This window comes from Dermacentor variabilis, unplaced genomic scaffold (genome assembly GCF_050947875.1).
Source record: "Dermacentor variabilis isolate Ectoservices unplaced genomic scaffold, ASM5094787v1 scaffold_12, whole genome shotgun sequence".
Lineage (NCBI taxonomy): Eukaryota > Metazoa > Arthropoda > Arachnida > Ixodida > Ixodidae > Dermacentor > Dermacentor variabilis.
The window spans coordinates 48,973,467-48,990,839 of NW_027460280.1; the positions used below are offsets into that span (position 1 = coordinate 48,973,467).

The window sequence follows — 17,373 nt, forward strand, 5'->3', positions numbered from 1 at the left end:
CCCCACGGAATTCGAATTAATGAGCTTTTACTGTAAATATTGTTTTTCTGTGCGTTGAAAAGGAAAGAAGACATCCCTTCATAAACTTTTTTGTTTTGCCCATTTTTATTAGGGCCTATATAAATTTCTGATTGCTTTACATGCAATATCTTTTCATAGAAACGTTGCATAACACTTCATTTAAAGGCACAACAAAGAGCAGCGGGTACTGATGCCTTGTAAATGACACACAGCTACGGTGCAATCAGATTAAATGTAAGGACCCACGGTTTTCCTCAATAAACAAAATTTATTGTTTCCAGCAGCAGTTGATGCAACAAGATCGAATTCATGAGGTTTCTTAACCCTTTAAGGACGAGTACTGCCTATAGGCAAAGTATTGAGTATGGAGTTGCTGGCTAAATGTCTCTGGCCAACAATGAATGACAGGCAGCAAGTGTCATTTGTTGAATTACAGCAGAAACACAGTACAAGGAAGATGCTTGGCATGCAAGTCCCTTTACTTTCTTTAATTTGCTTTTTATTATGTGAAGCATGGTCAGAGAAGAGATTGACGCAAGATCCCTGGCTGCAATGGCAGTATCGCACACGTGTAAAGCAAATGCAATGTACACTAATGTTTCACATCCAACGAGAATTGTCTGTACAAGTTCTACACAAAGCCATAGGTGCCTTGGGGTGAAGCTCACTTTCAAGGATCTGCCTAGCGTTGCCTCCTTTTGAAATGAGTTGCGCATTTTTGATTTTCGAAGCATACAATAATGCGCGAGTGTCTAATAATATACCAACAGCAATTTTAAGTAATAAATAAGATATACTTAATAACAGTCGACTTACGTACAGGAATCTCGTACAATACATCCGAAGTACCATGATTTCACCGCCAGGTCTCGCCACTTACGGGTTTTTGAGACTTTCTTGGCCAATTTAAAATTATAATTCCTACTTAAATCGTGAACAACGTGCTGGATTTTATCACTATAAATCATGGTCATTTCATTTCCATCAATATCTCACATAACATTCTGGCCAGTTGTCAGTCCCTGTTTTGTTTTCAATATAGGTTTTCAAGTCTGAGAAGCTACAAAGCTTCAAGCCTTTCGCATGAGTCGAAAATAAATTAGGCACTAAGAGGTTAATGAAAGTGAGCACACATCTGACTTCTTTTTAAAATTTTTCTTTTACTACATATGCCTTGCAGCAAAGCCCTGAATTAAGAAAATATATATATATATATGAACTTGCCACAGATATGTCCCAAGGCAGAAATCCACAGCTAAAGCAGCCCTCATGGTACCATACTCCATCCAGTGCATGCACATGCTCGCAGAAGAAGCTACAATACATGGAGTTGGCTGATTGCCCGGCTGGTGAAGAAGGAGCTTTCTTTTGCAGCTACTTTCTTCCCTCGGTTGGGGTCTCTCTGGAAGAATGTTTGGATTGATGCCATGCCACTCTGCTCAGCACTGTCCTCTTCGTCCCTGCAGCATCCAACAAGCAAGTGTACCATTGGACATTCTTAAAATTTTAATAAAGCGAAACACCTACTAAATCTGGTAGATTACTCATTTAACAGTCGCTTAACTTTATTGCCAAAAAAGGATTGCTTTATAGCTAGCATTCATTGTTTTCTGTATATACCGGTATACACCGAAAATTAACCCCTTAAGTGGTTTTTCCTGAATCAGTGATAACCGAAAAACTCCGATTTTGAGCCGCAAGGTGTGTATTCCGATGGCTGACAAATCTCTCACAATGTACAACATGACCATTTGTTTCAAAAAGTTTCAGTATTAATTTCAAGCTCCTGAAAGCATCGTGTTTCAGTCATTATTTTCACTCGTTGGTGCATTAATTATTTATGTAGAATGTTTGGTACGTGTTCAACAAAGTTGTGTAATGTCAGGTGCATTATATTTTCTCCAGTAATCATACAGTCGCCTTACAAGACAAGGCCCGATAAACAGTGATTCCTCTCCAGCATTAAAATTAGACTCCGAAAAACACCAATTCAAAGGGGGAAAAAGTAAACAATGATAAATAATCGCCAAATTCAAAGAAAAATTAACACCAAGAACATGGAACCCTACTTATAGCTAAGAATTATCGAGGCCATTCCTCCCTTTTTAATAAAACCTTGATCTGGGCAAAGCTGATTCATTTCACTTCCAACTTATATGTTGGCTGGAAGTCGCACCTTGTCCTGTCATATTTGTTCCCTCTGTGTTTCCTCATTTGGCATTGTATCAACATTGTCTCTTCTTGAATTTAATAATAATAATAATATTTGGGGTTTTACGTGCCAAAACCACTTTCTGATTATGAGGCACGCCGTAGTGGAGGACTCCGGAAATTTTGACCACCTGGGGTTCTTTAACGTGCACCTAAATCTAAGCACACGGGTGTTTTCGCATTTCGCCCCCATCGAAATGCGGCCGCCGTGGCCGGGATTCGATCCCGCGACCTCGTGCTCAGCAGCCCAACACCATAGCCACTGAGCAACCACGGCGGGTGTCTTCTTGAATTTGTCAATGACATCATGGTAACATTCAGAATTCCATGGTATATTTGTGTATTTGGGCCCTTGCTGTGCAGAGAAATCCAAAAATGCCACCAAGTTTTTCTTGCTTATTTTTTGAATGCATTCTAATCCTTTACTTTAGAATTAATAAACAATTTTCTAGGATTAGCTTCATGCTGCCAATATGTGTCATGGGGTCATGATACACCAATTTCATAATGGTGTCGCCATTAGTCCTCTGTTTTTGCATTTTACATCTTTATTTGCATGTTAAGTATCCACTAATAGTAACATCGACCTATATGCTGTTTCAGAGCTATAATCAACCAGTTTTGATTCAATTCCTATTTATCTTTTGCTTCCTTATAAGAACAAGAAAGTGGTGTAGGCGAATATGTACTGCCAGGAACAATAGTTTCTTGGCAGGAATGCTGCAGACTCCAAGTACTACTAGTACTGACAGGACTATATTCCATACTGCTGCCACATATAATTTTCAATGTAATCTAGATGCTCGTTAAAATGAAGGTCTCATAATTGGACTAGTGGCTATGTGCTCACACTTCAGCAGGCATTGCTTTTAACCCAGCTGGTCCATAATTGTGGTGCATATACCGTTTGAGAGCTGTCTGGTGCCAAAATAAGAGTAAGAATGAGAGTAAGCACACGAAATTGCATTTTCTTGTCCACAGTATCTCATATATGACCACCAGCAGCATTGTATAGCTACTGCACCTTGTGGGGGCACATGCTCATTTCTTCCAGGTTACCGCACCGACGTGCCATTGCATCATGTAACCCATACCTGAAGCTGGCAGAGTCATAGGGAAGGCGCACAATGCCTCCTTCCTTCAACTTCTCTTTGTGACACCGTGGCACACGCTACCACCGCATTTGTGGCAAAGGGAGAAGTATCTGTCCCTCAGCGAGAAGGACAGTCCTTTTGCTGAAGGTGAAAAGGTATAACAGGGCAAGTCTCAATGCGAGACGCTCTTTCTTGCTCCGAGTCAATTTTGATAAAATTCACCTTCAGATTACTTGCCCCGTTCTGTAAGGGAGTCCGACATCTGACGATCACAAGCAACATGAGGCAAGCGGACACTCTGTCTAGCACTTAGTTCAATTTGCATATAGCAATAAATATTGTTTGAGTGTATCCAGTTGCTTTACATTAGTCACCTGAACCCACCGTAGTTGAGATTACTTGCACTATATGTTGGGGACATGTTACAGAATGAGTGTGTGTGGTACAACCAGCGCTTGCCTCTTTATGGGGCACACAGAGCATGCCCCATAATCCATATGGTATGGCATGAAAAACTTTATTCAGGTCCTTCAGGTCGCACTAGTTTCCTAGCCCGAAGCAGGCCACTCCCACGTCAGGACCGAAAGGCCTAGTTTAGAGATGCGAAAAATTTATATGTCGCACGCCTAGGCGACAAGGCGTCACAGCTAGGCATTATCACTCTGTGATAATGCCTAGCTTCCCGTATCACTCGTTATCACTCTGTGGCTGCACTTAAAAGCACCGGCATTCAAGCTGGCACATGCTTTCATTCCTGTAACATAGAACCAGGCAGTTCGCCCGCCGTTGTTAAGTTGATGGTTAAATAAAGCCGTATTGTTTTTGCTCCAACGTTGCGCTGTCCCTCCGTCAGACACGACATAGACTGGCGACGAAGATGGGATGCTGCCAGCAAGGAACAAGCTCCTGCCTGACAGCAACGGAATTCACCTGCTGATGGATTATGCATGGATAGTTGAGGAGCAGCCGGTTGGGGCAGTATGGCGAAGGCGACCACAAGTCTGCAGCTGGGGCAAGTAGAACATTTCGACAATTCTATGAGCGATTGGACTAGCTACGAAGAACGTGTGCAAGCGTACCTTCGAGCCAATAATGTCCCGGAGGACCGGAAGGTAGATGCGTTCATCAGCATATTGGGTCCACAGACGTATTCGCTGCTTAAGTCGCTCGCCGCTCCAGATAAGCCGTCCTCGAAGTCCCTGGAAAGCTTGTGCGAGCTGCTTCGTAAACACTTGGCCCCTGAATGGTCAGCCATAGGTGAGCGAGTGAAGTTTCATCGCCGAGGGCAGAAGGAACACGAAACGTTACCACTGTATGTGGTGGAGTTACGGGCATTGGTGCAAACATGGGAGTTTGGCACCTTTCTTGGCGAGTCGCTTCGAGACAGATTTGAGTGCGGTTTGCTCAGTGTCGACATTTAAAGACACTTGTTTTCGGAAGACAAGAATCTAACGTTGACCGCACAACAGCTTTGGAAGCTGCGCTCACTAATGCTACAGCTGCTCATTCGAAGCCTGAAAGCGAGTTCGGGGTGCATCAGTTACCTACCAGGGGAACAACGAAATGCTTCCGCTGTAACTCAACTCACACTGCCAATGCATGTCCGCACGTCAATGTAACATGTTTTTTCTGCAACAAGAAAGGGCACATACTGAAATGCCTGCCCAAGGAAAATTGCAGCCGAAGCGAAAGCAAACAGTACATAATGTTCGGGTGTTACAACCGTCAGAACCACCCTTGCAAAGTGTTGCAACTGAAGAGGTAGAGACAGGAGACCCCATCATGCTCAGTTTAATAGTCGAGGGTGTTCCCTTGCAAATGGAGCTGGATACGGGAGCTGCCGTTTTGGTAATGTTCCTGGGTCAGTTCCGCTCACTTTTTTCGGCAGTACCTCTGAAGCAAACTAAGTTGACACTCAGGACTTATATGAGCAAACCTGTGAAACCATGTGGTGTTTGTTTTATTAGAGTTGAGCACCACGATCAGTGCCAGCGCCTGCCGCTGTACGTGCTTCCCCAGAGCGGGCCAGCGCTGTTCGGGCGCAACTGGCTTCAGCAAGTGCGCGTCGATTGGAGCCAAGTTCGCGGCCTGCAACAGCTACGGGGTGAGACATTACTAAGTGCTCAAAGACTTCCCGAGCTACAATCGTTGCTTGACCGCCATAAGGACCTCTTCAGGAACGGGCTAGGCACCATCCGAGGTGAGAAGGCGACTCTTGTTTTCAAAGATGGGAAGACGCCAACATTTTTTAAAGCTCGAAGCATTCCGTCTTCTCTAAAAAGTACTGTTGAGCAAGCAAGAGTTGTCAAGAGAAGAACAGATGGGCATATTGACACCGATAACGAGTAGCAAGTACGCCACTCCGGTGGTGCCAGTTTTGAAGCGGGACGGGTCAATAAGAGTATGCGGTGACTACAAGCTGACACTGAACCCCATACTAGATGTAGAACATTACCCGTTACCCAAGCCCGACGATCTGTTTGCAGCCCTCGCTGGCGGACAGCAATTCTCTAAAATTGATCTTAACAGGGCGTACCAGCAAGTAGGAATGGATCGACAGTCAAAACGGTACCTTACGCTTAGCACCCACAAAGGTCTTTACGCCGTGAATCATCTACCCTTTGGGATTGCTTCGGCACCTACAATATTAAAAAAAATTGATAATATCTTGAAGGGCCTCAAGTTCATGCTTTGCTGCATTGACGATATCCTAATTACGGATTGCTCACAGGAAGAACACTTGCAGAACCTTGACGCAGTTCTCAAAAGACTGTCAGAAAGTGGAATTCGCATTAAGCCATCGAAGTGCGAATTCTTTCATGATGCGCTGACTTATCTGGGCCATGTAATCAACAAACACAGCATCCACCCAACGAACGAAAAACTGGCCGCGATAACCAAGGCACCAGCACCAACTGATAAGCACCAACTTCAATCGCTGCTGGGCCTCATCAACTACTATGGATAGTTCGTTCCAAACTTATTCACCGTTCTTTTCCCCTTAAACAGGCTCTTGCAGAAAGACTTCGCCTGGAATTGGAACACTGCTTGCGATCGTGCCTTTCAGCACATCAAGCAGCTGCTTTCGTGAGCTCCGATCTTGGTGCACTATGATCCAGGCCTGCCCCTGCACTTATCTTGTGATGCATCCGCCTACGGGGTAGGTGCAGTGTTGTCACACATTTTTTCCGATGGTCAGATAAGGACAATAGCGTATGCCTCAAGGACCTTGGGTCATGCTGAGAAAGGCTATAGCCAATTAGAAAAAGAAGCCTTGGCTTTTGTGTTCAGCGTTAAAAAATTCTATTACTACATGTATGTAAAGCATTTTGTTTTGATCACGGACCGCAAGCCTTTGGCTACAATTTTTGGTCCCAAGACTGCATTTGCTGCCGCAAGACTACAATGATGGGCAGTGGGTTTGTCGGCCTATTCTTTTTCATTAAAGTTTTGGCCTTCTGCACAGAATGCTGACACAGATTGCTTGTCTAGGCTGCCAATAACACAGCCGACGGTCGAAGAGCAGGAAGAATCTTTTTATGACCTACGCTTTGACACTATGCCAATCAACAGCAATGATATTGCTCCTGAAACTTTACGTGATGCTACTTTGCGTACTGTGACCCATCATATCTTGTCAGGCTGGCCGCTTAGTGTCCCGGATGAAATCAAACCGTTCTTTCACAGAAGGCTAGAACTGTCCATACATCGAGGGTGCATTATATTGGGAATGCAAGTACTTGTTCCTGAAAAATTCCACATGTTCATTTTGGACAAGTTGCACCAAGGTCATCCAGGTGTTGTTCGCACCAAACAACTAGCAAGGAGCTACGTTTGGTGGCCTATCGATAGTGACATATAGCATTTCACTGCGTCTTGTACCGCTTGCGCATCTAATCGCAGTCTGCCACTTAAAGCGCCCTTGCATACTTGGGCATGGCCTACGCACCCTTGGCAACGGTTGCTTGTCGATTTTGCTGGCCCGATAAACGGAGTGACGTATATTGCGGTAGTTGATGCACATTTAAAATGGCCAGAAGTGTTTCCAATCCAGACAACCACCACTGAAGCAACCATTTCATGCCTACATGAACTGTTTTGCAGATTCAGATTTCCCGAGACTTTAGTGTCCGACAACCGCTCTCAGCTCACTTCTGCAGATTTCCAGGAGTACCTGCAGTGAGTAGGAACCGCTGAAGGGTGCACTTCGGAAGTCCAGCGGTCCCACATCACCGTCAGAGCTCGCAGACTTCCTCCTGTCGTACCGCAACACTACGCAAGCGACTACTGCAGAGGACTACTACTACCCTCTCTTTTGCTGTTGGGGAGGCGCCTCAGGACTAGGCTAGACCTCGTCAGGCCCTCCGTTGAGGAGCGGGTCGCCCATAAACAGTTTCAGGACCCCAGTCGCCTCAGGCATCGTGCGACTACGTTTAGCAAAGGAGACTTCATGTGTGTCTGCAATTTTTGTTGAGGACCAAGGTGGTTCAGTGCTACCGTTCTTGCCCGCACCAGTCCAGTGTCGTATCGTGTTAGTGTTGTGACCCCCCGGGGTGTGTGTGAGTGGGTGCGTCACCGTAACTACATCGTACGTGCTCCAGACTCTGACAACACGGTGATCACAGCCACCGACTTCCACGATGAAGACCACGTCATGGCTGGCACGAGCGCTAGCAGCACCACCGAGCCTGTGGAACAGCCGTCGACACTCAGGGAAGCCGCCGAACAGGGTTGCTGCTACCCACTACATCAGCGCAGACCTACCGACAGCTACGGCACCTAATCCTACTATGAGACAGTAAACAAGTGAGGGGGAGATGATATGTCGCGCGCCTAGGTGACAAGGCGTCACAGCTAGGCATGCGCCGTGGCAGCGGCGCAAACATTATCACTCTGTGGTTGTGCTTAAAAGGGCCGGCATTCAAGCTGGTGCGCGCTTTCATTCCTGTAACATAGAAGCGGGCAGTTCGCCCGCCGTTGTTAGGTTGATGGCTCAATAAAGCCGAATTGTTTTCGCTCCATCGTTGCACTGTCCTTCCGTCAGACATGACAAAAATGTTCTGTGCAATTATGGTATGCTAATCCAATATGTATATCACAACAGAAGGGTCTGAACATAAGTTTGTTGGTATAGCTTAATCATGGGAAAGGGTCTGAACTTGAGCTCTATTACACCTAGACATAATGCTCATACAATGGGGTTGAACCATGCATCCACTAAAGAAAGTCAAGGAAAGAAAATTTGGACTGAAATTGAATTGTGCATCAAATGTAGATGATTTATCATATACAACATGGATAGAGTATGCACTTCAACTTTAGCAAACAAAATTGGACTCATTTACAATGTTCTTTTTTCCTGAATAAGGCACAAATAAATTTTCATCTGATGCAAGCCACTTTGTTCATTTGTGAAGTGACTGAAATTTATGTTATATACACATTTTGGAAAGAAAAGCAAGTAATCTTCCTGTAGTAATATGGCCATACCGTGAGACACTAAGGGACCGCAGTAAGTTGGCTGAGACTGGCAAAGTAGTCTTTAAAGGGCCCCAAAACTACTCTGGGCTAAAAAATTTGTTTTACAATTGCAGCTATGCACCAGCCTACAACGAACATACAGCTGCAATAATTCTTCAAAATGATACCATAATAGCTAAATTACATGTATTCAGTGAATGACTACCCGGTTTCCCACTTGCTGTTACTACCATCCCCACAAGTACTCTCTACGCATACTTCTCGAGGAGACCCTTCGGTACCACATAAGTACCGAAAAGCATGTTGCACTCTTGTCTATTGTACACATTTGTATGTACAAAATTACTAGTAAAAAATTACTTGTAATCAATTACTTTTTTTTGTGCTTTTGTAATTGATAGACTACTTTTTTGCTCTGTAACACTCACTGTATATTAAAGGGCCCCTGAAACGGTTCGGACAAATTTTGTAGACGTGTAGGGTACAGCTTAAGTACAACATTCACACCAGAATTTAAGTGAAGCGTTACGTATTAATGGAGCTACAAGCGATTAGAAGTTACCCTCCTCCCTAGCCATGCTTTTCCTCCTCAACTCGTTCGCCGAGCGAGCGGGGCTAAGCTCCGCCTTCACTGGTTCTGCATCACGATGCGACATCACATCATCCACTTCCGGTTGTTTTGGAGCCCGCCCCCGCCCGCGCAAGACCTCTCCGCTAGCCGCTTGGCCGTCGACCCCAAGCGACAGCTATCGAAGTAGCGTGCATTGCGAGCATTCTGTCGTAGCGCCGAACGTGTCAGGTAATCCAGTAACCACAGGCAAGTCATTTCAGCGAATGGCTGGAGGCATAAACTCAAGCTGATGAAGGAACTTTAGCGTAGACGTACGTGAGCGGCCTGATCGGTCGCACGGTCCAGAAACTTGTTGGTGCAGCGCTTAACCAGCCAAACAAAGCGCTAATATTGCTCTAACCAAGTGTTAAATATTTTAAACATTTATAAAATCAACGCGTTGATGATTACACTCCTGCGAAAAACACACACCAGCAGCAAAGAAGAATACACTTCGTTGCTGCTACTGTGTATGGTCAAGCGGCCCGACCCTGTCCTCTTGCGCTTGCGTTTGCCCAGATACCGGACTCGCGAAACGCTATTGCGTTAGTAATCTTCCGGTGTAAGGTGACGGCCACAAACGCGCAAATCCTGGCGCCGATCGGATAGCGGCAGTCCGATGTGCAGCAGCCAGTTCGCTCGTACGCTGCCTTGCAGAGGGACATGATGTCGCAGCTTGACATATTGCCAGTCGCTACGTTTGCAGTCCACAAGGCAACAAAGTCGAATCAGAGTGCTCGCGAAAAGACTGAGACCGACTCTGACCGCGGAGCTCTCGTCAAAATGAAGTACGTTGTAACACAAGCAGACGACACTTGCTGTGTGCCGGAAGTGCTTAAGTGTACTGAAAAATTGTTCTTGTGCACTCTCTTTATGTTACTTTCTTTTTATAAAAACAAATTAACTAACATTACAACTATTACGAAGATCATTTGTTTACCATAAAGTTGGAAAAATTATCGATCATGCGCCCTGGTCAGCCAATCGTATAGCTCGCCCCACTGACGTCATATGGGTGACTTCGGTCATATGGTTAGGGGCGGCTTAAAATTCCGCCGAGCAGTGTGCTGCGATCGGCAGCGATGTGCATTTTTAAAACCTTATAATAAATTACACGCTTTACGCGGAGCACTTAGATGTGTCAATTAATGATCAGAAGGACCTACTCTAACGACTCAGTACGTATGTAGAAAATCGTCAAAAGCGTTTCAGGGTCCCTCTAACAAATTACAGTTATCCAGTTATATCATTGACGAGACAAGCTTTAACAGGCGATGCAGCTTTGAGCGCTTGAATTTGGCAGGAGCTACAGCAAAACACCCATGGTCGTGTGCCATGCAGCAGCCTTGCGAATGCGCATGTTCAAACAAGCGAACAGAGGTGCACAGTATTTGTTTCCTCATCTTAACACTCCACCAGATGTTAGCCAACAAACTGAACCAGCGCTACTAAGGCTTGACAGCAATGGCCACTTCAGATCTTGATACGAGGAAATCATCTAACGATTCTTTTATCAGCTTTTTATTAGCCCTACCAGGAGCACCTTCTCCAAGCCCCAGCAATGAAGTGTTGTGCTTCATAAGGAACCCAGACATGAGCATCATGGCATTGAGTAATTACAGTGTATGTGCAAAGTATATGTAAGTTATGTTACAACACCACATTTCCCTCCATTGCATACATCTCGCGAGTCTCCAGTGAAAGTGCTGTCTTCACAAAAAAACGAAGAAAAATGACCACAGCAAATTTTGGAAAGCAATTGTTAGTAAAGATAAACAACATCTGAAGTGCAGCAGAGGATGTATGAAAGAGCTAGGCCAGCTCATTTTATTTACTGTATTGGTCAATAAAGGGTATGAGGAAAGTAACATAGAAGTAATCTATTACTTTTCAGAATATCCTCAATTACTTTCGTACGGTTGTAATTGGTCACTGTAAATACTAATTATATTTTTGAATGGAGTAACTTAATTTTAATTGGTTACTTTTTTCTGTAAATTATGCAAGTTTGATTGTAGTTGAACCAATTTGACAGATTTCTTCCCTGGTGACGTAATGCATGCAATACTGCTTGCATCATAGTATGGGAAGAAATGACCAGAAAAGTTCGGAGAGGAGCACAGAATTGTTTTACGAATACTATGCGGCATGCATGTGACATCTAGTGCTGCCATGTTTGCCAAAGATGATTATCATGGCACCCTGTAGTGACGTGTGTTTATTTCAAAATTTCAAAATGTGTGCCAAATGTCATAGGTCGTCTAGGCACCCTTAAAGAGATCTCACCTTCACTCACATGGTGAAAAAAGGTGATTTACTAGGAGAAAAAATGAAGGGCAAGGTTATTCTATTTTGATTTCGCATACAATCTGCAGTGCTGGTATATCAGCGTGATATATTGTATTTAAAAGTATATTTGCAAATTTAAAACCATTCTTCTGCAGGAAAAAATATAAGAACTAGTTAGTTGTCTTTGATTTTTATAGAATACAACATAATCTGTTTATTCATAAACTATTAACTAGTTCCAAACAGAGGCCGTAAAAATGTATGACATCACAGGTAACTACTATACTGCAAATTTTTAGTTCGAATCACCACTTTATATTTTGTGCCTTTTCCAGCTTACCAGGTTTACCTGTCAGTCATCGTAGGACAGCTGTTTTTGGTATTCCAGAAATCTAATTTACAATAAAGCGGACTTAACATTCCACTCTAGTGTCCCTTCAACAAACTTTGATCTGACAAATTTCTTGATTAAGCAAACCATTTACTTCACTTTCTCTAATATGATAGAACGGATGGTGATGACTGTCATCAAACCTTCCCATTCAGCGACATAGCAAGTAGGCAGTCTGTGCTGTGTAGGTATCACAAGGGACCTTCTACACTTTCCTTCTGGTCATGAAACTTTTCAGAAATTTCCATATAGGGACAGAAGGTGGCACCAGAAACACTGGTGTAAGTAGAAGGGGCAGCCAAATAAAGGGTAATTGAAAGTGTAAATAGACAACCAGGAGTCATCAGAAAGAAAGTGAGAGAAACAGAGACAGTGAATTGGATACAAAGAAGGGAAACAAAAAAGACCATGGAGATTTACAAGAATGAGAAGACAAATGAGAAGGGAAAATCTGTACGATAACATGAAGAGAAGTGCCTTGTTCTTTAAGGCTCGAGCTGGTTGCCTTAGGACAAAAACATACTGGAGCAAATATTTGCAACTAGATGAGGTATGTGTATGCTGCAGCAAAATCCAGAGGCCACTCAGCACATTCTAATGGACTGCAAAGGGATTCGCCCAGCAAGACCCATAGGTAATTGAACCTTCCAGAAGCGCTTAGATTTGAAGTGGACAGAAGCATCAACCGGTCAGCAGTCAAAATAAGCAAGAGACATTTAGAATATTGGTGGAAAAAAAAGCAGGGAAGAGATTGATACAACTGGATCCATTATAGGCATAGGTAACGGTACAAGGTGGATAGGGAAGTTTTGAGGAAGAGGAAAAAGATTAGACAGATGTGTGCAAAAATGCTAGAATTAAAAGCACATATAGCATAGCTAGGCAACTCAAGCAAGCTAGGTGACTATTTGCCTCCACCCCGTTTCAAAGTGGATCATCATCATCATCATCATTGGGGATCAAGCTGCAGCGCCAGATGGCCGAGATGCACGATCATGGAAATCCTTTACGAGGAAAGGCGCGTCTTCCACATTTGTTTCAGCATCTTTGCAGAGCGAACAGGCATCGGGAACTTTAGCAAAATAATTTTATGTGCAATGCATTTGTGCTTAACCCTTTGAGGGTCAATGATGTAAATATAGGGCGCCGCGGACCAGTCCAAAATTGGTCGATGCTGTATATTTACGGCGCCGTCTGTACGTTTAAAAAGCGCGCCAATTTCCTAATTTTTTCCTTTCTGTCATGTGCTGCCACTATGTGGGAATACAGGGAATTTTTTTCGTGCTTTTCCCTCTCGCGGTTTTCTTTGCATGGTTTGTTTCAGAGCTAGTTTGCTCCCATGTGTCTACATAGTACTGCTCGCGCATTAACGCGCGCGTGGGTGGCGGTTTGGGTTTTGTTTTCGCGGGCGGTTTCGGCTTCTTGCGCTTCCAAAACTGATGGCTATCTCGTTACTAATCGCTCAAAACGCGACCGGTTGTTTTTTACTCGTTTAGTGCTCACAGGGGTGTGCATAGGAAGGATGCCGCCGTGCATGCGTTTCCGTTTTTTTTTTCTTTTTTGGAGACTCGCGAAAACTAATTGCCCTACCTGGTTGGTGATAAGATGAAGATTAGCAGAAGTTTGTCACACGTTGTGCTTTTTTGCGGTCACACAACCAAACAGTTTTCTTGAGTGCGCACACCTATCAGTTCGATTATACTATGGACGTACATATTAGTGTAAGAGCAGGAACATTTGAGACTTGCAAAATATTCTCGAGTGCGGATTTTCAAAGCCCTGAACTATGTGCATAAAAATTCATCAAAGTTTTAATTCTGATAAGTTTATTACCTTTTTTATTATTGTTATTTATGAATCAAGAATGCATATATACCGATGCAAAATATTTTTTTCTCACTTTACGGTCAGCCTAAAAAAATCATGGTAAATTTTTTTCGAAATAAGTCCCTAAGAAGAATTGGAATCTGCAATAAAAAAGATCAAGCCTGCGCGGTCGCATATGGCAAAAAAATAAATAAATAAAAATCGACCCTCAAAGGGTTAAATTATATATGGCACCGTTGTGATCCCCCCATCCCTCCTACAAGCATTCCTTGCACAAAATGCTTTGGTCAGCTCTCTCTATTTATGCCATTCTCTAGTTGGTCAGTTACATAACTTAGTTATATGTGGTTAGCTGGATCAGTAAGTTTGCCTTTACTAGTTGATTATTTCGTTTAGTTAGTAAGTTAGCTATATTTGCTTGCTTAGGCTAACACTCCCAGGGTTAGTTCTAGTAGTAAAACATAAATACCCCAGAAAGTGGATGGGAAAACAGCGCCGCAATAGCTCAACTGGTAAGAGCATCGCATGCCTAATGCGAACACGTGGGTTGGTATCCCCTCTGTGGCCAGGTGCTCTTTTTTCATGCACTTTCATTTCCATTTATTCAGCATTTAATTCAATTAGCAAGTACAAGTAATTTTCCCCATGTTGCCCTTGTTGTCTTTACTGACTTTTTATGATATGATTAATAAAAATCGGGCCCCTCGGTTCCCTTTCCTCTCGTTGTTAGTTGTTTTAGTTACATAGATTATTAGTTTAGTTCGAGAATTTAGTTTAGACAGCTTAATTGGTTGGTTAGCTTTATTAGTTAATTAGGCTTGTTAATTTATATATACAGTTAAACCTCGATATAACAGACTTCAATATAACGATGTTCTTGATATAACAAAGTATTTAACTGTTCCTAACCTCTTGTCCATGGAACACTGCATTTAAATAGAACCTCAATATAACGAAGTGTGCTTGTACGCGATTTCAATATAACGAAATTGCACTGCCGCCGCAAACTAATACCGAGAGATTTAACAGAAATTTCCGCAGATGCAGATGGTCATAGGATTGAATTACATGCGGCTGCTTGTTGCATGTAAATCGCGCGCAGCGCGACAAGAGCGATCCCTGAAGTGGAGCCACATCATGTTTCGTAAATTCCAAGTGCGATAAGATCCTATCACGCCCTGCGCACTTAGTGCTTTAGGTGTGAGTGAAAGTGTACGTGAGTGAGACAAGAAAGATGATGGTTTCTCGAGTGCCGCCTTCCTGTGCGAGCAAAGGAAAAGTGAGGGACGGGAGCGAGTTCGCAGTAACGCGATCAAGAGTGCGCGAGGAGGCATAGTGGGGCATAAGTTGGCGCCTGTCTCACTTTCTGACACGTATCTGTCTGGACCATGGCTGCGTATGGCTGTTAGTATGGCTGAGCGCATACGGCACCATGCACCCTGCTTTAGAGGTAATTTGCCGCGTGTGCAAAGAGTGGGCGTGCCGAGATGGCATCATGTAAGCTATCTTCCCGAGCGTTTAGTATTGGAGGTTGCGCAATCTGGAGTTTCGGTGATCCGTCGGAGCGAAAGGCAGACAAAGCATTCGTGCTCCGCTGCCGGCGCTTTTCATGATAGTGTCGTCCCAGCGCGGGCAACGCAATGAGCCGTTAAGGCGGATTGCGCACAAAAGCGTGGCTGGCTTCGCTTAATTTGTACCGGCGATGTGAAGATGTTGTCGACACGGAATGAAACCGTATAATTCGTCGCCAACTCCCAAATTCATCAAAATGAATTGTTTTCTCATTGAAATTCGATTTTTTTTTTTTACTGTTCGATAATTCCGAAAATTTTGTGGCCTCTTTCCGTGTAAGAAAAATCTATCGGCGACTGTACTTACCTGCATAAAGGGTCGAATTGAAACACAACGAAATTTCAATATAACAAAGCAAATTGCAGTTTTTAGCGACTTCGTTATATCGAGGTTTAACTGTAGTTTTAGTTTGCTAGTTCATAAGTTAGGTAATTCTGTTAGATTAGTTTGAGCTTTCTATTTATAGTTATATTTGGTTAGTCAGTAAATTATTAGTGTAGCTTAATTATTTTGCTTCATTAGGTAACTATTTACTTTAGTTAGCTTATTATTAGCTAGGTAATTAGTTCAGTTAGTTAATTACTTAGTTGAGTTAGTTACTGAGTTACTTGACTGTTTAGTTAGCTCAGTTAGGTACTTAGTTGAGTTAGTTATTAGGTTAGTTGGCTGTTTAGTTAGCTCAGTTAGTTACTAGTTATGGAATAGGTTTAACTGAGTAACATGCAGTTTTCTGAGCATATGACTAACTTAGTTGAAGTTACTCATGTGAAATATAATGTCCTGGTAGCTCGCGATTTCAATGTTCCGTCTATCGTTTGGGATTCTTCACGCATTACATCCATCTTTTTATCATCCGCTAGCTGTGATGCACTGTTGTTCTTTATCGAATTTCTTGGATTAACACAGTTTAACACAGTTCCAAATGCCACTGGCAATGTTTCAGATCTGATTCCTGCTAATATCTGCGTTGCTGAGTTTTCTGTTACTGTTAGTGGTTTGGTTCCTGCTCATTATTGGCATGTTCCGCTCGAATTCATAATTTTTCTAGAGGCAATTGACATGTTGAGCGAGTCTGCTCGCTCATTTGTTTTTCCAAACAGCTACTATGTAGGTGTTTACCACTATTTGAATGATGCCAACTGGTGTGAATTGTACCGTGCTACAGATATGAACAAATCAGTTAGCATCCTTACTGATAATGTAAAATGTGTTTTGGAAGCCTTCATTCCCTGCAAAGTGTTTCGTCCTGCTCGCTATCCCATGAGATTTTCTAAGGAATTATGTGGTTTACTTCATATAAAGCTAAGGTACCATTGGAAGTTCAAGAAAGCAGAATCATTGGAGTGGTACAAAAAATTCTGTCTTCAGAAGCCGGGTGAAACGCGTAATGCGTAGAGACAGTGATGCATACATTAAGTTTCTTGAACAGCGCATAAAATGTGATCCCAAAAGTTTCTTTACTTACGTAAAAGATTATAGTCCTGAGTGGACTGTCATAAATCATCCATCTCGTGGCATTATTAAAAATTGCAACAATATCGCCAATACACTGAATATTTTTCCTCGTTTTTCCTGTATACAGCGCATGCTTCTAGCTCTGTTGACTGGCAATATAGCTTAAGTGACCATTTCAACATTTCATGTTTTTCAGAACACGATATTGCAGAAGCCATAAGCAAGCTGAAACCAAAGCATTCTCTTACGACTGTATGACAAGTTTTATTGTCAAAGGCTGTTCTTCTATTTTTGTTCCTTTCCTTAAGCACATCCTTAGTCTTGCTTTGCGTACGAGTGCTTTTCCTTCTTGTTGGAAGAATGCCATAGTTGTGCCAGTTCATAAATGTGGCAGCATGAGTGACATTAAAAATCATTGCCTC

At 43.1% G+C, this 17,373-nt stretch overlaps 1 protein-coding gene across 1 annotated transcript in view; it reads right to left on the reverse strand.

Annotated features, from left to right (window-relative positions):
* Positions 1-269: 269 nt before the first annotated feature.
* The window catches only part of LOC142566345 (ribonuclease H2 subunit A), a 51,763-nt gene continuing 34,659 nt past the window's right edge, over positions 270-17,373 (reverse strand). The window contains exon 8 of the mRNA XM_075677265.1: positions 270-1,481. Coding sequence (XP_075533380.1) covers positions 1,337-1,481 — 145 coding nt within the window. The 3' untranslated portion in view covers positions 270-1,336. The remainder of the gene's footprint in view (positions 1,482-17,373) is intronic.